The sequence below is a fragment of the Manis javanica genome, chromosome 15, assembly GCF_040802235.1.
Source record: "Manis javanica isolate MJ-LG chromosome 15, MJ_LKY, whole genome shotgun sequence".
Classification (NCBI taxonomy): Eukaryota; Metazoa; Chordata; class Mammalia; order Pholidota; family Manidae; genus Manis; species Manis javanica.
The window spans coordinates 37,852,609-37,880,532 of NC_133170.1; the positions used below are offsets into that span (position 1 = coordinate 37,852,609).

The 27,924-nt window shown below is 38.9% G+C and overlaps 1 protein-coding gene across 4 annotated transcripts in view; it reads right to left on the reverse strand.

The window, feature by feature from the left end:
- The window catches only part of ATP2C1 (ATPase secretory pathway Ca2+ transporting 1), a 182,301-nt gene that overhangs the window by 126,391 nt on the left and 27,986 nt on the right, over window positions 1-27,924 (reverse strand). Inside the window, exon 2 of one of the 4 annotated variants that reach the window (XM_037009768.2) lies at window positions 27,725-27,886. The exons of the other annotated variants lie outside the window; for them this stretch is intronic. Coding sequence (XP_036865663.1) covers window positions 27,725-27,730 — 6 coding nt within the window. The 5' untranslated portion in view covers window positions 27,731-27,886. The remainder of the gene's footprint in view (window positions 1-27,724; window positions 27,887-27,924) is intronic. 4 annotated transcript variants of the gene reach the window in all.

Genomic DNA, 27,924 nt, shown 5'->3' on the forward strand with positions numbered 1-27,924 from the left:
TGAAAGTGCTCTCAATAACCAAAGCTGGAACAACTGAGCAAGAAAGCACTAGATTTTAACCCATACAGTAAAGTAAACATACACAAACCCACGTAAGCAAACAACTGGATAATTAATAAATGAAGGAAAAGGGACAGTTCAACCCTAACAGTAGAATTCCAACTAATATAGAACAAATGAGGGAAAGAGGAAAACCATTATTAAGAACTACAGCAGGAATTGCTGCCACGGAGAAAACTGACGGATGTCAAACGTGGCCCACGGAGTATGATGAAACACAGGATATCTGCAGTTTCAAAGTAGCTCCTCACAAGAGGAAGGTGTACTTACAATGAAAAATTATAATTATTATTAAAACAAAAAAAACAGAATATAGTTGAGAAAGCTGACAGACACCACCTTAACCTGTGATCATACTTAACATGACCAGTCACAAGACATACTCACCATGAGTAAACACAAGACACATTCAACTGAGACATTCTAAAAAAAAACACCTGACCAGTAAGTACTCTTCAGAAGTGTCAAGATCATGAAAGAGGGAAAAAAGACTGGGGAACTTAACAGATGGGAAAAGACTATGAAGGTATGAAAACTAAATACAAGGTGGATTCCTGAGCTGGATCCTGGAACAGACAACAGTGCTTTATAACTGTGATCTTGGTTTTAATCATTATCCTACGGTTATGTAAGAGGTTAGCATTAGGGGAAGCTGGGACACAGGCATAAAGGGACCCTTTTCACAAATTCTGTATTTTGATATATATATAAAATTAATTCAATTAAAGAGTTTAAAATATTTTAGAAAAAACTCTGAAAGCAATTCATCTGTAATTGGAAGTAAAACAATTAACAATTAAACACTTTAACAAATTAAACATTACATCTGGAATATGCATTTTTTAAAAATCATACAGTTAAAAGAAGCAATTAATACTCCATTTACTGATATATCCATTTGTATAAATTATTCCAAGTACCAACAGAAATTTGGTATAAGGATGGGGGAAGTGGTCTCACACCATCTACATATTTTAGAAATCTGTCCATTTGGATTTTACCCTATATTAAATATACAACAGAGGATTGGGGCTCAAGATGGCAGCGTGAGTAGGGCAGCGGAAATCTCCTCCCAAAACTGTACATGTTTTTGAAAATACAGCAAATACAACTATTCCTAAAAAAGAGACCAGAAGATATAGTACAACAGACAGGCAACATCTACATCTGTGAGAACTCAGCATCTCACAAAAAGGGTAAGATACAAAGCCATGACCCAGTGGGACCTGAGCACTCCCCCAGCCCCAGCTTAGGCATGAGGAAAAGAATCAGAGTGGGGAGGGAGTGGAAGCACAGGACTGCTAAATAACCAGCCCTAGTAAACTGCACCAGGAGCACAGACACACATCGCATGGTGTACTGGATATTAGAGAAATGGAAAAGTAAAATCCAACATGGAGACTGCAGGCAGGTCCCCACAGCCAGCTCCCATGGGAGAAAAGAAAGCCCAGTGCTTTAAAAGTCTTAAAGGGACAAGGGTTTAACAAGTGGACAGAATTGTCCCGACACACTCAGCCCAGCAGGCTGGGAATCTTGAGGAACTTCAGGCACCCTAATCCCCTGGGTGGCAAGACAGCTCCGAAGCCCCTCACAGTGATAAGCAGCCTGCTGTTCATTCCCCGCCGACTGGCACTGCAAGCAGACCGGCTGATCTGCCACTGCTGAGAAGCAGCCAGGGAGCAGCCTTGCCCACAGCAACCACACAGAGTCTTGCACAGAGTCTAATGGGGTCAGACCCAGAGGCTGCTGCCAGAACACAACTGCCTGGCACAGACAGACGAAGCCAGCACAAGGTCCAGAAGGCACAAAGGGGCGCCATTGTCACAGGAGAACACACCTGGCATGTCTGCGACCCTCCACAGTGCCCTAGGCTATCCTGAGGGCTGCCCCACCCAAAGCAGCTGCGGGGATTAACCCAGAGACTGCTCCCTGTGTGTGGGTAACCGACACAGGCAGCGGAGAAGGGCAAGGCAACCAGCAAGCAGGAAGAGACTTTGTTCTCCCAGCTGACACATGTGCCACCTGGCAGCAACCACTTCTATTGCCATGAAAAGGCAGAAGAATCTGGTCCAGACAAAAATCACTCAAACAACCCCAGAGACAGGGCCAAGTGAGATAGGTATGACCAATCTTCCTGAAAAATAATTCAAAATAAAAGTTATAACCATGCTGATGGATCTTCAAAGAAATATGCAAGAGCTAGGGGATGAAGTCTGGAGGGAGATAACAGAAATTAAACACTCAAAAGAAGGACTTAAGAGCAGACGGGATAAGGTGCAAGAGACTGTTAATGGAAGTGAAATCAGAGAACAGGAATAAAGAGAAGCTGAGGAAGAGAGATATAAAACAATCTCCAGAAATGAAAGAATATTAAGAGAAATGTGTGACCAATCCAAACGGGACAATATTTACATTTTAGGGGTACCAAAAGAAGAAAAGGGAGAAATAGGGACAGACACTATATTTGAAGAAACAATTGATGAAAACTTCCCCAAGCTGGGCAAGGAAATGGTCTCCTAGACCATGGAAGCCCACAGTCTCCCAACACAAGGGACCCAAGGAGGAAAACAACAAGACATATAATAATAAAAATGGCAAAGATCAAAGACAAGGACAGGGTATTAAAGGCAGCCAGAAAGAGAAAAAAAATCACCTACAAAGGAAAACCCATTAGGCTATCATCAGACTTCTCAACAGAAACCTTACAGGCCAGAAGACAATGAGAGATATATTTAATGCAATGAAACAGAAGGGTCTTGAATCAAGAATACTGTATCCAGCAAGATTATCATTTAAATTTGAAGGACAGATTAAACAATTTACAGATAAGCAAAAGTTGAAGGAATCTGTCTCCCACAAACCACCTCTAAAGGGTATTTTAAAGGGACTTCTCTTGATGGAAGTACTCCTAAGGCTAAATATATGTCAACAGAGAAAACAGAATCACAGCAAAGAAAGCAGACCGACCAAAAATACTAATGAAAGGCAAAATCAACTATCCACAAAGCAGTCAAAGGAAACACAGAAGAGTACAGAATAATACACCTAACATATAAAGAGTGGAGGAGGAAGAAAAAGAAGGGAGAGAAATAAAGAATCATCAGACTGTGTTTATAACAGCGTAATAAGTGAGTCAAAGTTAGTCAGTTAGATAGTAAAGAAGCTACCCTTGAACCTTTGGTAACCACAAATCTAAACCTGCAATGCTAACAAGTACATTTCTATCAATAACCACACTGAATGTAAATGGACCATATGCAGCAATCAAAAGACAGAGAGCAATAGAATGGATAAAAAAGAAAGACCCATCTATATCCTCCTTACAAGAGACTCACCCCAAACCCAAAAACATACACAGACTAAAAGTGAACAGATGGAAAAAAGAGATTTCATGCAAACAATAGGGAGAAAAAAGCACGTGTCACAGAATTTGTATCAGACAAAATACACTTCAAAACAAAGAAAGTAACGAGAGATAAAGGACATTACATAATGATAAAGGGCTCAGTTCAACAAGAGGATATAACCATTATAAATATCTATGCACCCAACACAGGAGCACTGACATGTGAAACAAATACTAAAGGAGGAAATAGAATGCAATGCATTCATTTTAGGAGACTGCAATATACCACTCACTCCAAAGGACAGATCAACCAGACAGAAAATAAGTAAGGACACAGGCACTGAACAACACACTAGAACAGATGGACCTAACAGACATCTACAGAACTTTCCACCCAAAAGAAGCAGGATACACATTCTTCTCAAGTGCACATGGAACATTTTCCAGAATAGGCCACAAAGAGTTTCAGTAAATTTAAAAAGACTGAAATTCTACCAACCAACTTCTCAGATCACAAAGGCATAAAACAAGAAATAAATTGTACAAAGAAAACAAAAAGCCTCACAATTACATGGAGGCTTAACAACATGCTCCTAAATAATCAATGGATCAATGACCAAATTAAAAAGGAGATAAAGCAATACATGGAAACAAATGACAACAACAGCACAATGCCCCAACTTCTGTGGGACGCAACAAAGGCAGTTCTAAGACGAAAGTATATTGTAATCCAGGCCTATATAAAGAAGGAAGAACAATCTCAAATGAATAGTCTAAAGTCACAATTATTGAAATTGTTAAAAGAAGAATGAGGCCCAAAGTCAGCAGAATGAGAGACATAAGATCAGAGAATAAATAAGTTAATTTAAGAAGAATAAAAATTTTTAAAGTTAATGAAACCAAGAAGTGCTCCTTCAAAAAACTAAAGAAAATAGATAAACCCCTAGCCAGATGTCTTAAGAGAAAAAGAGAATCTACACACATAAACAGAATCAGAAATGAGAAGGGAAAAATCACTATGGACCCAACAGAAATACAAAGAATTATTAGAGAATACTATGGAAATCTATATGCTAACAAGTGGAATTACCTAGAAGAAATGGACAACTTTCTATAAAAATACAACCTTCCAAAACTGACCAAGGAAGAAACAAAGTCTAAACAAAGTCTAAACCAATTACCAGCAACGAAATTCAATCAGTAATCAAAAAACTACCCAAGAACAAAATCCCCGACCCAGATGGATTCACCGCTGAATTTTATCAGAAATATGAAGACCTAATACCCATTCTCCTTAAAGTTTTCCAAAAAAGAGAAGAAAAAAGACTCCCAAACTCATTCTATGAAGCCAGCATCACTCGAATAACAAAACCAGACAAAGACCCCACAAAAAAAGAAAATTACAGAACAATATCCCTGATGAACATAGATGCAAAATTATTCAACAAAATATTAGTAAACCGAATTCAAAAATATATCAAGAGGATCATACACCATGACTAAATGGGATGCATCTCAGGAATGCAAGGATGGTACAACATTAGAAAATCAACATCATCCACCACATAAACAAAAAGGACAAAAACCACATGATCATCTCCACAGACGCTGAAAAAGCATTCAACAAAATTCAACATCCACTCATGATAAAAATTCTCAACAAAATGGGTATAGAGGGCAAGTACCTCAACATAATAAAGGCCATATATGAACAAACCCACAGCCAACATCATACTTAACAGCAAGAAGTTGAAAGCTTTTCACCTATGATCGGAAACAAAACAGGGATGCACACTCTCCCCACTTTTATTCAACGTAGTACTGGAGGTCCTAGTCATGGCAATTAGACAAAACAAAGAAATACAAGGCATCTAGATAGGTAAAAAAGAAGTTAAACTGTTCCTATTTACAGATGACATGATATTGTACATAAAAAACCCTAACGGCTCCACTCCAAAACTACTACAAGTAATATCTGATTTCAGCAAAGTTGCAACATACAAAATTAATATACAGAACTGGAACAAATAGTTCAAAAATTCATATGGAAACACAAAAGACCCCGAATAGCCAAAACAATCCTGAGAAGGAAGAATAAAGCTGGAGGGATTATGCTCCCCAACTTCAAGCTCTACTACAAAGCCATAGTAATCAAGACAATTTGGTACTGGCACAAGAACAGAGCCACAGACCAGTGGAACAGATTAGAGACCCCAGAAATTAACCCAAACATATATGGTCAATTAATATTTGATAAAGGAGCCATGGACATACAATGGCAAAATGACAGTCTCTTCAACAGATGGTGCTGGCAAAACTGGACAGCTACGTGTAGGAGAATGAAACTGGACCATTGTCTAACCCCATATACAAAGGTAAACTCAAAATGGATCAAAGACCTGAATGTAAGTCATGAAACCATAAAAGTCTTAGAAAAAAAGATAGGCAAAAATCTCTTGGACATAAACATGAGTAACTTCTTCATGAACATATATCCCAGGCAAGGGAAACAAAAGAAAAAATGAACAAGTGGGACAATATCAAGCTGAAAAGCTTCTGTACAGCAAAGGACACCATCAACAGAACAAAAAGGCATCCTACAGTATGGAATATATTCATAAATGACATATCTGATAAAGGGTTGACATCCAAAATATATAAAGAGCTCACATATCTCAACAAAAGAAAAGCAAATAATTCAATAAAAACATGGAAAAAGGATCTGAACAGACAAGAAGAAATTCAGATGGCCAACAGGCACATGAAAAGATGCTCCACATTGCTAATCATCAGAGAAATGAAAATTAAAACCACAATGAGATGTCACCTCACACCAGTTAGGATGGCCAACATCCAAAAGACAATCAACAATAAATGCTGGTGAGGATGTGAAGAAAGGGGAACCTTCCTACACTGCTGGTGGGAATGTAAATTAGATCAACCATTGTGGAAAGCAATATGGAGGTTCCTCAAAAAACTCAAAATAGAAATACCATTTGACCCAGGAATTCCACTCCTAGGAATTTACCCTAAGAATGCAGGAGCCCAGTTTGAAAAAGACATATGCACCCCTATGTTTATCGCAGCACTATTTATAATACCCAAGAAATGGAAACAACCTAAGTGTCCAGATGAATGGATAAAGAAGACGTAGTACATATACACAATGGAATATTATTCAGTCACAAGAAGAAACAAACCCTACCATTTGCGACAACATGGTTGGAGCTAGAGGGTATTATGCTCAGTGAAATAAGCCAGGCAGAGAAAGACAAGTATCAAGTGATTTCACTCATCTGTGGAATATAAAAACAAAGAGAAAACTGAAGGAACAAAACAGCAGCAGACTCTCAGAACCCAAAATTCGACTAACAGTTACCAAAGGGAAAGGGACTGGGGAGGATGAGTGGGAAGGGACTGATACAGGGCATTACGATTAGCACATATAATGTAGGCGAAGGGCGGCATAGGGAAGGCTGTACAACACAGAGAAGACAAGTAGTGACTCCATAGCATCTTACTACACTGATGGACAGTGACTGTAAATATAAAATTAAAAATAAATTGAAGAAAAATTTTTTTAATAATAATAAAGGACCACTACTGTGTGTTCAATGTTGTAATAACAGTAAACACTTGGCATCACTTGCCATTGCCGACAGTCCTCTGAGAGCTCTACACATACTAAGTAATTTAGTCCTCATGACAGCCCTGTGCAAGCAGGCTGGCCAGAGTTCAAGAAGAACTCCAGCTCATGGACGACACTGCTGTTGAGATGAATGTGCAGACAACCTGTTGATCAATGAGAAATTTCTGATTTCTTTCTGTGTTTTACAGGGGCTTAAAGATAACGGCACTAGTAATAAGAAAATACAGCAAATATAACTAATCCTTAAACAACGACATGAAAGAAGACTGTGACAGACTGCCTAAATCAAGGGAATAGAGAAGACCTCATGGAAAAGGTTAAAGTAACAAAGCTGAGAACCAGTGGGATCCAAGTTCCACCCCTACCCCAGTTTACCAGCAGGAGGAACAGAAACGGAGCAGGGAGTGGGTGGAGGCGAAGGACTGCTGAACAACCAGCCCTGGAGATCTGCTCTGGGAGCAGGAACCTACATTGCATGGTGCTCTGGAGATAAGGGGGTTGGAAAGCTAAGACAGGAAGAATATTCAGAGACTGAGATTCCAGCCGCTTGTGGAAAAAAGGGATCCACATCTGGTCATTCTGGGACAAATGAAAGGCAGGCAGTCTGAGAGATTTCCTAACAGATAGAGGGCTGCTAAAGGGGCAAGAACTGCACAGAGCTTGCTGCTCAGGAGAAAGGACAGATGGACATAATCCTTCTAGCACACTCAGCCCAGCAGGTTGGGAACTTTCGGGCACTTCAGAAACTCTATCCCCCTGGTTGGCAATGCAACCCCAAGGCCTCCCAACACAATATGCAGCCTGCTGTTCCTTACTCCCAGCCAGCACCTGCTTGCAAATCTGCTGCCCCCACCATTGCACCAGGCCAGCCAGAGGGTGGCCCTGCCTATGGCAGCTACAGGGGCATAACACACAGGCTCCTCCCTAAGCACTCAGCCCACTGGCGCTGGCAGTGGAGGCAGAGGCTACAGCCAGGAAGCAGGAAAGAGCTCTTTCCTTCCAGCAGGCACCAGGGCAGCTCACCTGCAACCCCCGCCATTACTTCAGGGGCTGAGCAGCTGCAGAGAGTAGAACTTTTGAGCATGCCTACACCAAGCTATTATTAAAAATATGAAATGTCAAAAGAACCTGGTACAAACCAAAATCCCACAAACACCAGAAAGAAGACCAAGTGAAACTAAACTCATCAATCCTTCTGAAGAAAGATTTCAAAATAAACATGATAAACATGCTCAAGGCGCTACAGAAAAATTTTCAAGACCTTAGGGAGGACTTCAAGAAAGAGACAGAAACTTTGAAAATACAGTATCCAAAATGAAACATACAATAGAGGGATTTAAAAGCAGATTAGATGAGATAGAGGAGACAGTAAATGGAATGGAAATTAGAGAACAGGAATACAAAAAAGCTGGGGCACAGAGAGAAAAAAGGACCTCTAGGAATGAAATGAAATTAAGACAACCATGCAACTAACCCAAACAGAACAGTATTGGCATTATAGGGATACCAGAAGAAGAAGAGAGAGAAAAAGGGATAAATAGTGTCTTTGAGGAGGTAATTGCTGAAAACTTCCCCAATGAGGGGAAAGAAATAGTCTTTCAAAGGGTCATGGAACTGCACAGATCTCCCAACACAAGGGACCCAAGGAAGACAACACCAAGACAGAATAATTAAAATGGCAAAGATCAATGATAAAGACATAGTATCAAAAACAGGCAGAGACAGAAAAAATATCACATACAAAGGAAAATCCATCAGGCTATCATCACACTTCTCAGCAGAAACCTTACAGGCCAAAAGGGAGTAGCATGACATATTTAGTGCAATGAAACAGAAGGTCCTCAAACCAAGAATACTCTACCTGTCAAGATTATGGTTTAAATTAAAACAGGCATTAAACAATTTCCAGATAAACAAAAGTTGTGGGAACTTACCTCCCAAAAACCATCTCTACAGTGTACTGTGGAGGGACTGCTATAGATGGAAGTGCTCCTAAGGCTAAATAGCTGTCACCAGAGGAAATAAAACCACTAGAACAATTAATTACTACGAAAATGCAAACTTAAATGAATTACCCCCAAGGTTGGTCAAGGGATACACAAAGAATACAGAATTTGACACCTAATACATAAAGAATGGAGGATGAAGAAAATGAAGAGAGGGGAAAAAAAACAGAAAATTGAGATTCTGTTTGAAACAGCATACGAAGTGAGTTAAGTTAGACTGTTAGATACTAAAGAAGCTGCCTTTGAGCTTTTGGTAACCACAAATCTAAAGTTTGCAATGGCAGTAAGTACATATCAATAATCACCCTAAATGTAAATGCACTGAATGCACCAATCAAAAGACATAGAGTCACTTGTCACTTAATGGATAAAAAAACAAGACCCACCTATATAAGAGACTCACTTTAAACCCAAAGACATACACAGATTAAAAGTGAAGGGACTGAAGAAGATATTTCATGCAAACAATAGGGAGAGAAAAGGAGGAGTTGCAGTACTTGCATGAGCCAAAAGAGACTTCAAAACAAAGAAAGGAACAAGAGACGAAGAAGGACATTACATGATAAAGCAGTCAGCTCAAAAAGAGGAAATAACCATTATAAATATATATGCACCCAACATAGGAGCAGCGATATATCTGAAACAAATATTACAGAATTAAAGGGGGAAATAGAATGCAGTGCATTCATTTTAGGAGACTTCAACACACCACTCACTCCAAAGGACAGATCAACCAAACAGAAAATAAGTAAGGAGATAGAGGCACTAAACAAAACATTAGAAAAGATGGACTTAACAGACATCTACAGAACACTCCACCCAAAGGCAGCAGGATACACATTCTTCTCAAGTACACATGGAATATTTTCAAGAATAGATCATATACTTGGCCACAAAAAGCGCCTCAGTAAATTCAGAAGGATTGAAATTCTACCAATGAGCTTCTGAGACCACAAAGGTATGAAAGCAGAAACAAATCACATAAAGAAAGAAAAGAGTCCACAAATGCAGGGAGGCTTAACAACATGTCCCTAAATAATCAGTGGATCAATGACCAAATAAAAACAGAGATCAAGCAATATATGGAGACAAATGAAAACAATAAACAACACAGCAAAACCTGAGGGATGCAGTGAAAGCTGTGCTAATACAAATTTACCTCAAGAAAGAAGAACACACCCACATGAACAGTCTAAACTCACAGTTAATGAAACTAGAAGAACAAATCAGACCCAAAGTCAGTGGAAGGAGGGACATGATAAAGTTCAGAGCAGAAATAAATAAAATCGAGAATAATAAAACAATAGAAAGAATCAATGGAACCAGGAGCTGGTTCTTTGAGAAAATGAATAAAATAGATAAACCCCTAACTAGACTTACCAAGAAAAAAAGACAGTCTACACACATAAACAGAATCAGAAATGAGAAAGGAAAAATCACTACGGACACAACAGAAACACAAATAATTATTAGAGAATACTATCAAAAGTTTTATGCCAACAAATTGGATAACAAAAAAGGACAACTTTCTAGAAAAGTACAACCTTCCAAGGCTGACCCAGAATGAAAAAGAAAATCTGAACAGACCAATTACCAACAACAAAACTTAATTGGTAATCAAAAAAGTACCTAAGAACAAAACTCCTGGACCAGATGGCTTCACCCCTGAATTTTATCAAACACTTAGAGAAGACATAACACCCATCCTCCTTAAAGTTTTCCAAAACGTAGAAGAGGAGGGAATACTTCCAAACTCATTCTATCAGGCCAGCATCACACTAGTATCAAAACCAGGCAAAGACACCACAAAAAAAGAAAATTACACACCAATATGCCTCAAGAACACAGATGCAAAAATACTCAACAAAATATTAGCAAACCAGATTCAAAAATACATCAAAAAGATCATCCATCATGATCAAGCAGGATTTATTCCAAGGATGCAAGAATGGTACAGTGTTCGAAACTCCATCAACATCATACACCACATTAACAAAAAGGACAAAAATCGCACTATCAGCTCCACAGATGCTGAAAAAGTATTCGACAAAATTCAACATCCATTCATGATAAAAATTCTCAACAAAATGGGTATAGAGGGCAAGTACCTCAACACAATAAAGGCCAAATATGACAAATCCACAGCCAACATCATACTTACCAGCAAGAAGCTGAAAGCTTTTCCTTTAATATTGGGAACAAGACAGGGATGCACACTCTCCCCACTTTTATCCAACATAGTACTGGCGGTTCTTGCCATGGCAACCAGACAACACAAAAAAATAAAAGGCATCCATATTAGTAAGAAAGAAGTTAAACTGTCACTGTTTGCAAATGACATCATATTGCACATTAAAAACCCTAATAAGTTCACCCCAAAACTACTAAAAGTAATAACTGAATTCAACAAAGTTGCAGAATAATTAATTTACAAAATTAATACACAGAAATCTGTAGCTTTCCTATAACTAACGATGAACTAGAAGAAAGATAAATCAGGAAAGCAATTCCATTCACAGTTGCATCAAAAAGACCTAGGAATAAACCTAACCAAGGAGGGGAAAGACCTATACCCTGAAAATTACAAGGCACTCATGAGGTGAATTAAAAAAGACACCAATAAATGGAAATCTATCTCATGCTCATGGATAGGAAGATTGTCAAAATGGGCATCCTGCCTAAAGCAATCTACAGATTCAATGCAATCTCTTATCAAAATACCAACAGCATTCTTCAATGAACCAGGACAAATAGTTCTAAAATTCACATAGAACCACATAGACCCCGAATAGCCAAAGCAATCCTGAGAAAGAAAAACAAAGCTGGGGGGATTATGCTCCCTAACTTCAAGCTCTACTACAAAGCCACAGTAATCAAAACAATTTGGTACTGGCACAGAACAGACCCATAGATCAATGGAATAGAATAGAGAGCCCAGATATAAACCCACACATATAGGGACAATTAATAGATGATAAAGAAGCGATGGAAATACAATGGGGAAATGAAACCTCTTAAACAACTGGTGTTGGCAAAATTGGACTACATGTAAGAGAATGAAACTGGATTACTGTCTAACTCCATACACAAAAGTAAACTCAAAATGGATCAAAGACCTGAATGTAAGTCATGAACCCATAAAACTCTTAGAAGAAAACACAAGTAAAAATCTCTTGAATATAAACATGAGCAACTTTTTTCTTAATACATCTCCTCAGGCAAGGGAAACAAAAACAAAAATGAACAAATGGGACTACATCAAAATGAAAAGCTTCTGTACAGCAAAAGACACCATCAGTAGAACAAAAAGGCACCCCCACAATATGGGAGAATATATTTTTAAATGACATATTGAACAAGGGTTTAACATCTAAAATATATAAAGAACTCACATGCCTCAACACCCAAAAAGTAAATAAACCAATGGAAAAATGGGTGGAGGATCTGAACAAACACTTCTCCAAAGAAGAAATTCAGATGGCCAACAGGCACATGAAAAGATGCTCCATACTGCTGATGATCAGGGAAATGCAAATTAAAACGACAATGAGATATCACTTCACACCAGTTAGGACAGCCAACATCCAAAAGACAAGGAACAACAAATGCTGCTGTGGATGTGCAGAAAGGAGAACCCTCCTACACTGTTGGTGGGAATGTAAATTATTTCAACAATTGTGGAAAGCAATATGGAGGTTCCTCAGAAAACTAAAAATAGAAATATCATGTGGTAAATACATACAATAGAATATTATTCAGCCATAAGAGGAAACCAAATCCTACCATTTGCAACAACACAGATGGAGCTAGAGGGTATTATGCTCAGTGAAATAAAGACACTTGTTCCAAATGATTTCACTCATTCGTGGAGTGAAAAACAACAAACCAAAAACTGAAGGAACAAAACAGCAGCAGACTCACAAACTCCAAGAAGAGACTAGTAGTTACCAACAGGGAGGAGTTCGAGAAGGTACGTGGGGAGGGAGAAGGGGACTGAGAGGCATTATGATTGGCACACATGGTGTGGTCGGTGTCCTGGAGAAGACAGTGTAGCACAGGGAAGACAAGTATTGCCTCTGTGGCATCTTACTACACTGATGGACAGTGACTGCAATGGGGTGGGGGGGGGGACTTGATAATATGGATGAATGTAGGAACCACAATGTTGCTCATGTGAAACCTTTGTAAGAGTGTATATCAGTGACACTTTAATAAAAATAAAATAAAAAATAAAATAAAGAAATAAAAAGACTGGTCCTCCTTTATCAAAGATATCACTTTACTTGAAACCTATGGACTAGCCAGTAATTCAACTGCAGAAACAAAGGGTGGATCCCTTCCTTCCTTCTAGTTCCCCCACTCGGCCAGGGTCATTCATTTCATACAGGGGTGAGCTGGTGGACTGGTGGACTTAATTTTACAGACCCAGAGCAAACCAAACCCTTATGAAATCAAAGACATGAATGTGGCATCCTTTGCACCCTGTACTTAACTGACCTAAATGGTTTCAGTAGGCACAATAGGGAGCCCCACTTCAAAGCAACTTGTGGTCAATCTAATATCCTCAAAAGCTGCCAACTTTGAATCCCATAGGTTTAAGTTGAATGAGAATTTCTTTGCTGCCACAAAATGTACTCTATTATTACTTGAACATTATTTTCCATTTTAGGTGATTTTCCTCAAATGTTAAGTAAGTTTTTAACCAACTATTTAATGAACAGTATGTTTAAATAATCTTACTTTAACATGGAAAACAGAATGCTTTTACATTCCAACTGTTTATAAAAGAAAAATTAGTAAAAGTTTATCCAGCACCTTTACCTAGTAATACCATTTTATAGATGAGGAAATTAAAGAATAGGGAGACTGAACTGGTTTTGTTCCTAAAAAGGTAGAGCAGCAAAAGACTTCTTAAAAATGAGTATGTTACACAATTATGCACATGTAAGTGACCTTAAACACAGAGAGGGTAGGGAAGAATTCATTTCCAAAGGAATGTCCCTTGTATCAGTGTGTCCTGTCTTCAGCAATGTTCACACCTCATAAAAGAGCAAAAAAGCACTTAACAAGCAAAAGAAAGCCACCTAATGAAGACCCTAATAAGTAAATCTGAGGGAGAGTTCTGACTCAAGGGAGGAGTCTACCTGAAATTTTATAATTCAATAAAAAAGGATAGAGCATTACAGACACAGGAGGTCTGGATTTTCCAAAAGAAATGACTCAGAACACATGGTTCTTGATTTCAAAGAAACACAAAATTGCCTTCAAACAGTAAAAGTTGTGAGAGCAAATTAATTTGAACTGTGATTAGTGGGTAAAACTTTCAATCCAGATTTCAACATTTTTGCCTACTGCTAGTTACAAATTATGAAATACTCAAAATACAACCAAAGAAGAATCAAAATCATAATTTGATGAAACCATGAGAAAAACATTAAGATTATAGAAGCTTCTATAGCTCTCTTGGGCATCCCACTCATCTATCAGACTTTGGTTAGAATGATGTTTCTCAAATCTTGGTACCACTCAAATGAGGAAACAGACAGTATTTGACAGGGGTTTGGGAGGTAGTGTGTTGACTATTGTACGGAGGATGTTTACAAACATCCCTGGCCTCTACCCACACGATGCCAGTAGCATCCTCCAAGTTGTGATGAACAAAAACATGTCTAGACATTGCCAAACGTGCCCTGCAAAGCAAAACTGCCCTCAGCTGAGAACCACTGAGTTAGAGTGAAGAAGCCAGCATTTCTATTTGATGGACAACAGCTACCTGCCAACTCTGCTCAAGCTGAATTAGGAACCTAAGGGTGTTTACCCTCAAGAGCTCACTCTGAACTCTGACCTTCCAGTTCAACTAGTATCTGGTTTGAAAACCTCCCTCCCAAAGATGGCGGTTTAAATTACTCTTAGATAGTAAGGAAAGTAACCTGGAACCTTTGGTAACCATGAATCTAAAGCCTGAAATGGCAATAAGTACATACCTATCGATAATCACCCTCAATGTAAATGGACTGAATGCACCAATCAAAAGACATAGAGTCATTGAATGGATAAAAAAACAAGAACCACCTATATGCTTCTTACAAGAGACTCATCTCAAACCCAAAGACATGCACAGACTAAAAGTCAAGGAATGGAATAAGATATGTCATGCAAACAATAGGGAGAAAAAAGCAGGTGTTGCAGTACGAGTATCAGACAAAATAGACTTCAAAACAAAGAAAGTAACAAGATAAAGAAGGACATTACAGGCGGAGCCAAGATGGCGGTGTGAGTAGAACAGCAGAAATCTCCTCCCAAAACCACATTTATCTGTGAAAATACAACAAAGACAACTCTTCCTAAAATAGAGACCAGAGGACACAGGACAACATCCAGACCACACCCACACCTGTGAGAACCCAGCACCTCGCAAAGGGGTAAGATACAAACCCCGGCCCGGCGGTCCCGAGCGCCCCTCCCCCCAGCTCCCGGTGGGAGGAGAGGAGTCAGCAGGGAGGGAGCCCAGGACTGCTGAACACCCAGCCCCAGGATTCCAGACCAGAGCGCAGACACAGTGCATGTGTGGGGACCTGCATACTAGGAAAACAGGGCAGCAGGACCGGTGAGCGGGTGCCTGAGGACGACACCGGAGAACAAACGGGAGTGGTCTTCTTTTTTTTTTTTTTGGCAAGTGCTTTTTGGAAGTCTTAAAGGAACAGGGACCCTAATACTAGGGAAACAGGGAAGCAAGACCGGTGAGCGCGTGCCTGAGACCTGCACCTGAGGACCAAGAAAATTGTGTGCTTTACTTTTTTTTAGTTATTTATTTAATTCTTTTTTCCTTTTATTGTTGCTGTTGTTGTTTTGGTTTGGAGAGTGCTTTTTGGAAATCTTAAAGGGGCAAGACAGGACACTTAGTCCAGAGGCAGGGAATCTGGGGATCTCTGGGCACTCTAACCCCCTGGGCAGCAGGGAGCAAAGAGGCCCCTTACGGAGATAAATAGCCTCCCAGCCGCTCCCCCTCCAACGGCTCCACCATTTTGGAGCAGCTGCCCAAGCCAGGGCACGCCCACGGCTACAGCAGAGATAAACTCCATAGCAGCTGGGCAGGAAGCAGAAGCCCTGTCTGCGCACAGCTGCCCAGCACAAGCCACGAGAGGTCACTATTCTCCCAGGAGAGGAAGGCCACAAACCAACAAGAAGGAAAGCTCTTCCAGCTGTCACTCGTACCAGCTCTGCAAACTATCTCTATAACCATGAAAAGGCAAAACTACAGGCAGACAAAGATCACAGAGACAACACCTGAGAAGCAGACAGACCTAACCAGTCTTCCTGAAAAAGAATTCAAAATAAAAATTATGAACATGCTGACGGAGATGCAGAGAAAAATGCAAGAGCAATGGGATGAGATACAGAGAAAAATGCAAGAGCAATGGGATGAAGTCCAGAGGGAGATCACAGATGTCAGGAAAGAGATCACAGAAGTGAAACAAACCCTGGAAGGATTTATAAGCAGAATGGATAAGATGCAAGAGGCCATTGAAGGAATAGAAACCAGATAACAGGAACGTATAGAAGCTGACATAGAGAGAGATAAAAGGATCTCCAGGAACGAAACAATACTAAGAGAACTATGTGACCAATCCAAAAGGAACAATAATCCGTATTATAGGGGTACCAGAAGAAGAAGAGAGAGGAAAAGGGATAGAAAGTCTCTTTGAAGAAATAATTGCTGAAAACTTCCCCAAACTGGGGGAGGAAATAATCGAACAGACCACATAAATACACAGAACCCCCAACAGAAAGGATCTAAGGAGGACAACACCAAGGCACATAATAATTAAAATGGCAAGGATCAAGGACAAGGAAAGAGTTTTAAAGGCAGCTAGAGAGAAAAAGGTCTCCAATAAAGGAAAACCCATCAGGCTAACATCAGACTTCTCGACGGAAACCCTACAGGCCAGAAGAGAATGGCATGATATATTTAATGCAATGAAACAGAAGGGCCTTGAACCAAGGATACTGTATCCAGCAAGACTATCATTTAAATATGATGGCGGGATTAAACAATTCCCAGACAAGTAAAAGCTAAGGGAATTTGCATCCCACAAACCACCTCTACAGGGCATCTTACAGGGACTGCTCTAGATGGAAGCACTCCTAAAAAGAGCACAGAACAAAACACACAACATATGAAGAATGGAGGAGCAGGAATAAGAAGGGAGAGAAGAAAATTTCCAGAAAGCGTATATAACAGCTCAATAAGCGAGCTAAGTTAGGCAGTAAGATACTAAAGAAGCTAACCTTGAACCTTTGGTAACCACGAATCTAAAGCCTGCAATGGCAATAAGTACATATCTCTCAATAGTCACCCTAAATGTAAATGGACTTAATGCACCAATCAAAAGACATAGAGTAATAGAATGGATAAAAAAGCAAGACCCATCTATATGCTGCTTACAAGAAACTCACCTTAAACCCAAAGATAAGCATAGACTAAAAGTCAAGGGATGGAAAAACATATTTCAGGCAAACAACAGTGAGAAGAAAGCAAGGGTTGCAGTACTAATATCAGACAAAATAGACTTCAAAACAAAGAAAGTAACAAGAGATAAAGAAGGACACTACATAATGATAAAGGGCTCAGTCCAACAAGAGGATATAACCATACTAAATATATATGCACCCAACACAGGAGCACCAGCATATGTGAAACAAATACTAACAGAACTAAAGAGGGAAATAGACTGCAATGCATTCATTTTAGGAGACTTCAACACACCATTCACTCCAAAGGAGAGATCCACCAGACAGAAAATAAGTAAAGACACAGAGGCACTGAACAACACACTAGAACAGATGGACCTAATAGACATCTATAGAAGTCTACATCCAAAAGCAACAGGATACACATTCTTCTCAAGTGCATATGGAACGTTCTCCAGAAGAGACCACATACTAGGCCACAAAAACAGCCTCAATAAATTTCAAAATACTGAAATTCTACCAACCAACTTTTCAGACCACAAAGGTATAAAACTAGAAATAAATTGTACAAAGAAAGCAAAAAGGCTCACAAACACATGAAGGCTTAACAACATGCTCCTAAACAGTCAATGGATCAACGACGAAATTAAAATGGAGATCCAGCAATATATGGAAATAAATGACAACAACAACACAAAGCCCCAACTTCTGTGGGACGCAGCGAAAGCAGTCTACAGAGGAAAGTATATAGCAATCCAGGCACACTTGATGAAGGAAGAACAATCCCAAATGAACAGTCTAACATCACAATTATCAAAATTGGAGAAAGAAGAACAAATGAGGACTAAAGTCAGCAGAAGGAGGGACATAATAAAGATCAGAGAAGAAATAAACAAAATTGAGAAAAATAAAACAATAGAAAAAAATCAATGAAACCTAGAGCTGGTTCTTTGAGAAAATAAACAAAACACATAAGCCTCTAGTCAGACTTATTAAGAGAAAAAGAGAATCAACACACATCAACAGAATCAGAAACGAGAAACATCACGATGGACCCAACAGAAATACAAAGAATTACTAGAGACTACTATGAAAACCTATATGCAAAGAAGCTGGAAACCTAGAAGAAATGGACAACTTCCTAGAAAAATACAACCTTCCAAGACTGACCAAAGAAGAAACACAAAATCTAAACAAACCAATTACCAGCAACAAAATTGAAGCGGTAATCAAAAAACTACCCAAGAACAAAACCCCCAGGCCAGACGGATTTACCTCGGAATTTTATCAGAGATACAGAGAAGATATAATACCCATTCTTCTTAAAGTTTTCCAAAAAATAAAAGAGGAGGGAATACTCCCAAACTCATTCTATGAAGCCAACATCACCCTAATACCAAAACCAGGCAAAGACCCCACCAAAAAAGAACATTACAGACCAATATCCCTGATGAACGTAGATGCAAAAATACTCAAAAAATATTAGCAAACCAAATTCAAAAATATATCAAAAGGATCATACACCACAACCAAGTGGGATTCATCCCAGGGATGCAAGGATGGTACAACATTCAAAAATCCATCAACATCATCCACATCAACAAAAAGGGCAAAAACCACATGATCATCTCCATAGATGCTGAAAAAGCATTCGACAAAATTCAACACCCATTCACGATAAAAACTCTCAGCAAAATGGGTATGGAGGGCAAGTACCTCAACATAATAAAGGCCATATATGATAAACCCACAGCTAGCATCATACTGAACAGCAAGAAGCTGAAAGCTTTTCTCTGAGATCAGGAACAAGACAGGGATGCCCTCTCTCCCCACTGTTATTCAACATAGTACTGGAGGTCCTAGTCATGGCAATTAGACAAAACAAAGAAATACAAGGAATCCAGATTGGTAAAGAAGAAGTTAAACTGTCACTATTTGCAGAGGACATGATATTGTACATAAAAAACCCTATAGACTCCACTCCAAAACTACTAGAACTAATATCAGAATACAGCAAAGTTGCAGGATACAAAATTAACACACAGAAATCTTTGGCTTTCCCATACACTAATAATGAACCAATAGAAAGAGAAATCAGGGAAACAACTCCATTCACAATTGCATCAAAAAGAATAAAATACCTAGGAGTAAACCTAACCAAAGAACTGAAAGACCTATACCCTGAAAACTACAAGACACTCTTAAGAGAAATTAAAGGGGACACTAACAAATGGAAACTCATCCCATGCTCTTGGCTAGGAAGAATTAATATCGTCAAAATGACCATCCTGCCCAAAGCAATATACAGATTTGATGCAATCCCTATCAAATTACCAGCAACATTCTTCAACGAACTGGAACAAATAGTTCAAAAATTCATATGGAAACACCAAAGACCCCAAATAGCCAAAGCAATCCTGAGAAGGAAGAATAAAGTGGGGGGGGATCTCACTCCCCAACTTCAAGCTCTGCTACAAAGCTATAGTAATCAAGACAATTTGGTACTGGCACAAGGACAGAGTCACAGACCAGTGGAACAGATTAGATACTCCAGACATTGACCCAAACATATATGGTCAATTAATATTCGATAAAGGAGCCATGGACATACAATGGGGAAATGACAGTCTCTTCAACAGATGGTGCTGGCAAAACTGGACAGCTGCATGTAGGAGAATGAAACTGGATCACTGTAAGATAATGAAACTGGATCACTGTCTAACCCCATACACAAAAGTAAATTCAAAATGGATCAAAGACCTGAATGTAAGTCATGAAACCATAAAACTCTTAGAAAAAAACATAGGCAAAAATTTCTTGGACATAAACATTAGCGACTTCTTCATGAACATATCTCCCCTGGCAAGGAAAACAAAAGCAAAAATAAACAAGTGGGACTATATCAAGCTGAAAAGCTTCTGCACAGCAAAGGGCACCATCAATAGAACAAAAACGTACCCTACAGTATGGGAGAATATATCCATAAATGACAGATCCGATAAAGGCTTGACATCCAAAATATATAAAGAGCTCACTCTGCACAGCAAAGGGCACCATCAATAGAACAAAAACGTACCCTACAGTATGGGAGAATATATCCATAAATGACAGATCCAATAAAGTCTTGACATCCAAAATATATAAAGAGCTCACACACCTCAACAAACAAAAAACAAATAACCCAATTAAAAAATGGGCAGAGGAGCTGAACAGACACTTCTTCAAAGAAGAAATTCAGATGGCCAACAGACACATGAAAAGATGCTCCACATTGCTAGTTATCAGAGAAATGCAAATTAAAACCACAATGAGATATCACCTCACACCAGTAAGGATGGCTACCATCCAGAAGACGAACAACAACAAATGTTGGCGAGGTTGTGGAGAAACAGGAACCCTCCTACACCGCTGGTGGGAATGCAAATTAGTTCAACCATTGTGGAAAGCAGTTTGGAGGTTCCTCAAAATGCTCAAAATAGACTTACCATTTGACCCAGGAATTCCACTTCCAGGAATTTACCCTAAGAATGCAGCACTCCAGTTTGAAAAAGACAGATGCACCCCTATGTTTTCACCGCATTATTTACAACAGCCAAGATATGGAAGCAACCTAAGTGTCCATCAGTAGATGAATGGATAAAGAAGATGTGGTACATATACACAACGGAATATTATTCAGCCATAAGAAGAAAACAAATCCTACAATTTGCAACAACATGGATGGAGCTGGAGGGTATTATGCTCAGTGAAATAAGCCAAGCGGAGAAAGACAAATACCAAATGATTTCACTCATCTGTGGAGTATAAGAACAAAGGAAAAACTGAAGGAACAAAACAGCAGCAGAATCACAGAACTCAGTAAGGGACTAACAGTTACCAAAGGGAAAGAGACTGGGGAGAATGGGAGGGTAGGGAGGGATAAGGGCGGGGAAGAAGAAAGGGGGTATTATGATTAGCATGTATAATGTAGGGAGTGGGGGAAAGGGGAGGTCTGTGCGACACAGAGAAGACAAGTAATGATTCTACAACATCTTACAATGCTGATGGACAGTGACTGTAATGGGGTTTGTGGGGGGGACTTGGTGTAGGGGAGAGCCTAGTAAACATAATGTTCTTCATGTAATTGTAAATTAATGGTAACAAAATTTTAAAAAATGGAAAAAAAAAAAAAGAAAACCTCCCTCCCTACACTATGACAGTCTGTCAACATTCAATGTTGGTTGGCCCCAAACATCAGTTAAGCCCTCCAAATATAGTCAGGGACACCTCCACTCACCCACTTACACTGGCTTAACCAGTGTTAAGTATTTCTGACTCAACCTTCCTCTTCATCCCCTGTTCATCTAGTTACTGGCCATGCTCTACTGGTTTTTCCTAAGAGTAAAATGTTTCTCTAATCCATACCTACTCTCCATTCCCATCACTTTAATATAGACACAAGCCCACCTCCTATCCTTTTCTACAACAAGAAATCAGAAAAAACTAATTTTTCTTGGTTTTGCAAATGAATTAAGAGTGTACATGAAGATATTACAACTGAACTACCAACCTCTAGGTTAGGGGGCTGGCAGACCTCAAAGAGTGGTCAACATGGACCACATCCTCTTTTTCTGAAGTGGGAAGGGAAGGTGAAATTTGATCAGACGCTTGCATAGCCAGATGTTAACTCTCAATAAATAGCAGTCCTGACAAGCATTAAGAAAAGCACATAGCAGAGATGAATCTGCATGCCATTAAGAAGTGTCTTCCATGATATTTCTGGCACCTATGCCATGAACCACTTTTGCCTGCTCCTTGGGAAGTAGAACTGATGACACTCAACAGAGAAGTGAGGTAAGATTCCCAAAGAAAGTTTAAACCACTAGCACTTCTGCCCTCCCAATAGATAAACCCAAATGAAGGAAGGTAAAGTAAACATTCCACTAAGAAACTCTAAAACAAATGGCCAAAGTCTCAAGAAATAATTGCCTAAGAAGGCACATACATCACATATGCATAATATATATGAATACACAGCACAAAAAAGCTAGTTTACTCATACTGCAAATGAAAAGCTCTGATTTAAGATGAGGAGAAATCCAGGACCTGTTTTAAAGCTGATCTCTCCATTAGGCAGAGAATAGAACCTTACTGTATTAATGGTTCTATGGAAATGCTTTATCCTTTTAACTTTGACAAGCACAATCAAGATAACTTTTAATCTAGTATCTATAATTCACAACCTCATCAAAAGCTTTTATTCATACCTTACAGTTTTAAAAAACAATGTTCAAGAAAAGTGTAACAGGTGACATCCTAAATATTTCCGTTGCAGTTACAATTTCTGAATTTTCCTATAAAGGTCTGAACATCAAACAACAGTATGCAGTGGCAAATATATTTAGCGTCAGAGTCGTACGCTATTCCAAATTTGTCAGCTTATTTGCTTTTAGTAAATAAATGAAGATAATTTCTACAAAGATGCTTCAATGCCTTAGTTTTCTGAAAGAAGAAAGAATATGTCATGCTAAACTGCTATATTTCCTCCTGGGGGACACAGTTTAGATCAGCAACCTTTATGAAATGATCAAAAATCAAGCCAAAAGGCCTTACTTAAGCAAGGAATTACTTAAATAAGGAATTAAAATTAAGAGATACATAAAGTAGTTGCAAAGCCCAGTTACAGCTATCATAACTGATGTGTTTGAAACTTTCCTTCAATATGTCAATACCTGCAATAGTCTTGTAGTATTTCATTCAAGTTTTTTCTAAATGTATCCAATAAATTAAGCCCAAACTGATTTAATTCAACATAACTGGAGTAATCTCCTTGTAATCCTAAAATGTATACCTTTGTCAGTACATCTTAAAGCTTTGAAGATGGAAGACTTATTAACAAATGTATTTAAATATCAGCCACATAAATTCAAGAGGAAATGCATCGATTTAGCCTGACATACTTGTTTCTGAGCCATTCTTTCCTGTAGGAAATAATGGCATTAACGTAGAACTAAGCAACCAGTTTTACTTTACTGCTTTTTACCAACACTTGTCCATCTGGGAAGATAAAGTTTATATTCTTAGAGTTGATGCCTGAAACCATTATCAAAAGAATTTGTCTTTTAACAAAGTCTATGTGGGGGGGGTGCTTTTGAACTGATCCTTAAGAAATCTTTAAGATGTTACATGTAACAATGGTGTAATTTAAAATTCACCTCCCTAAATTTCATAAACTATGATGTTTGTTCCAGCTTTGAAACAAAACATAACCTTGTTAAACAGATTATGATTAACCAAGATGTCAAAAGAAAATGAGCCTCAAACCCCAAGGGGTGTGATCCCTCAGAGACTATTTTGATTCACACTGCTTCAGTTAACAGAGTTGAATTCTGCTGACATTAAACCAATGATAAAAACATTAAGACAAATCAAGAATTTAGAATTAAACTGTAGGAAGGCTACTACTTACAAATTTCTGCAGCATCCTTCCTCTGGGTTAAATTACTAGTTTATAAAAAATACTGTCACATACATCATCTCACAGCTTCAACTCTTTTATACAAATACTGATTAAAAATATGACTTCATTAACAAAATTGCAAACAAAACACATTTTCCACACCTAAACATGTAAAATATTTTTATAACCTGGTTTCCTATTTCCAGTCAAAAGGATACAATTAAAGTAGCTTTTTGTCCCTTTTTCCTTACAATTCCTCCAATTATGGTAGCACAGAAATTCCTATATGATTAACAATTTGAACTTGAATAAGAAACTATTTTAAAAGTAAATGTAAATAAGCACTATCATTTTCAATGCTTTCCAAAACATGGGGAGAGTTTATTCTAGACCTATTAGCCCCACCTATAACTTTAAACTAAGCATGTCCTGAAATCTTGAAGATTATTACTTTTCTACCCATTGGTCAAAGAAATACTTAAGGCTATATTAAATAGTTCATGTACATTAAACTCATACTGGTTTTTGTATGGAGAAGGCCAAATTTATTCCAAAGGAAAAAAAGAAACACTACTGGGAAGGAGCTATTTGCAAAGTTCTACAACTAGAAATCTTTTCTAATAAGCCATCTCTTTAAATCCACACATAATTTTTTTGAAATCACAGAAAGAGCCATTTACTTATGCATCTCAGATTCCTAAGTGGTATGTGCTTAGATTTGTGATGAACATGCAAAAAGGAGTTCCAAAAGATGTGGATAAAATCCTAATCCACAAATGGATGTCCAGGACTAGTCCCCGAAATTCCAGGAAATTAACATTTCACCAAATACTTCTAAAGACTGGCAGGAGTACTCATGAAGCATCCAGGAAGTTAAGGCTAAAAACTCGTCAAGCTTTGCTGGGAAAGCTTAGCTGGGCATGGGAGAAAGGTCCAGAAGAATCTAAATTTAACTGCCAAAGAAAATTACCACCATGGCTGAAAGGAATGCACGGACCAAGTCAATCCCTCCAGCAACCACTGCAGACATGCCATGCCACCTGAGAACCTTCATGCTATCACTCCAGGGAGCCACTCTCAATTTCACCCTGAACATACCTAGAAATGTCACTTATCTACATACTTACCAGAGGATTCTGTTTCTGGGGAACAGAAGCTATCATGCAGTTACTCACATATGCTAACTGTGTCAGCCATCATTCTGGGAACTTCCCATACCAGGCTTCATTTATCGCTCACATCAACCCTCTTTGAGGGCATTTCCCATCCCATTTAGATGGGAAAAATTAGAAGAGAAAGTTTAGAAGCACAGGAATTCATAAGATTTTTAGGAGAGAAAAACATTGGCTATCAGGATTAGAATCCAGGCTTGTCTCTCTCTACATTGGCTCCTGACTTCTTGAGAGAGCCCCAACTTTTTTTGGGCTTAAAGAGATAACACTATCAAAAATTCTGTACTAAACTCCACCCATTCCAATAACAACTTCATATAGAGCATTCTGGCCACCACTCTTTCCTCTTTCAACATTCAACTGTCACAGCAACATTTATGTCAGGTAGCATAAGAGAATGTAAACACTGGACTAGGCTATTTACAATTAACATTTATTGAGCACTTACTTATATGCCAGATATTTTTCTAAATGCTTCCAATAACCTTACAAGATAGGTTCTATCAATATTGTTATTTTATAGATGAAGAAATAGAGGCACAAAAAGCTTTAATAATTTGCACAAGGCCAAACTACAGTAAGTAGGGATCCAGCATTCAAATCAGGTTGCCTAGCTCAAAGCACATGCTAAGTTCCATCCTTCCTCTCTCCCAAGAGAATTTATACAAGGTTTCTCATTTCACACTCTGAACTATGTGAGCTAAGTATTATCAAACCCAATTTATAAAGAAACAAAGGCTCAGAAAGGTGAATTTGCTTAGTCACACAACTTTGAATGGTTATGGTGTGATTTGAATCCATTTCTGTATCACACCCCTAAGATGTTACATCATGTCAAAGGAGGATACTAACTAAAAAAGGAAAGCAACAGTAATCTCTGTATTTCAAAATAGTCAAACCACTTTTGAAAATTTCAAGGCTATATAAAAGTTATTAAAAATGTTTAGGTATGAAAGCAGGAAAAATGTTATAATGAGAAACCGACAAAAATGGTCTCTTGATTCTTATGATTACAAGTTTTTAAGAATTGTATACCCTTTACTATGAGGCTAAATCCTTCTTATTTGGCCATAAAATATAGACCCAGTCAGACACAAGCATGCACCAGACTCCCATCTCACCACCACTCCCTTCCACCTCAAAACACAATATGAGAGGCAGCTTTATTAGTCATGCTCCTTTTCCTAAGACATCAAGAAACAAAAGCAACATCTAAGAATCCACCCACTGTATGCTACTCTCGCAAATCTAGTAACATTCTGAAAGCAGAAGCTGAAGTCTTAGATTCTATTTAACGTGCAATTACCAAGGAACAGGTATAGGAATGCATTTACTATCTTTTCCCTTGTGCATAAAGGATTTCCTTTCTTAAATCTAAAACCTAAAGGACATAGAGCAAGAAGTCTCAGAAAAGTGATTTTTCATACCACCACACAAAAACATTACTGCTTTCAAATGCTGTTCCTAAAGACCCAATTAGACAGTATAATTCCTCTGCAGTTACACATTTCAGTATTTCAGAAAATGTCTTCCACCAATAATCCATGCGGAGTAAAACCGAGCAATATAATCCTACCTTTCACATTTCCCACATATCCCAGGGGTCTCAGATAGCAAAACGGCTCACGGCACGTAAGAAACATCTATTTTTATATTAGCAGTTTTTAGGAAAATCAAGCTTACATTCTCAACAACAAACAAAAAATTAGAAAGCAGCCAGCACGCCCAAGATACAGCTCCTTTGTATCTGGTACAAATTTTTAAGCCTAAAGATACAAGACGACATACATAGCTAAGTATTTTTTTATAGCATCTTGCAGTCACGTAAAAAATAAAAAGGAAAAAACATCACCATACAAGAAGGCAGTCCAAAGAGTAAGTATATGGCTGTTTCAGGAGAGGAAAAAAACATTTACTTAGAGTTGTTCAAAGCTTTTAAAAAGATAATCTATATGAAAAGCATTTTAGTGAAGCCAAAGAAACCAAGTAACATGAGCATGATAACCTAGCACGTCGGAAGTGTACACTGGACAAACAGGTTCCACTATCAACCTTCTAAATGATGTTATGAAATAGGGAGGAACAGGAAATCGCCTGATAACACTTCTTTAAATTTACAGTTTTTTGCGAACTGAAAACCAAGATGCATTCACTAAAAAATCATTTTTTCTTATAAAAGATCCAGTCATAAACCAAATCAAAGCTTGATATGAAAACGCAGGGATGCGGTCCATCTCTTCCCTCCCCATTTCCGCTGCCCCCAGCGCGGCCTCTCAGCTGCTCAAGCCCACAGAGATGCTCTCGGAAACGAGGACTTCCTCGCCATTTCCCAAGCTCAATAAAGCAGGTTTCTCAGGAGAGCAGCATCAAGCTCAGTCTCCCCACAGAACCTTAACTTCCAAAATGCCCAGTTACCAAAATAAGCTAGATGGCCCAAGAAAGCAACTCCGCGGACACTTCACAAGCAAAGGGAATAAACTAAAATCAGGAAAATATAAAGGGGAAAAAGAGAGCCAACCGCGAAGCTAAACCACCACACCCTCCACTCCGCGCCGGAACCCGCCTGCCAGGGGCCTTTACCTTCATCTTCCACCGAAACTGCACTTGGACTGGTGGCTACAAAGTCTTTAGTGTCAGCCGCGGCCACACTGGGGTCAGAGGAGAGGACAGGGAAGAGGAGCCCCGGAATCCCAGGCCGGCACCCCCGCTCCCGGCTGCGCCCACCACCCCCAGCGGCAGCATCTGCAAGAGAACCGGAGAAGTGCGCTGACGGGGGAGCG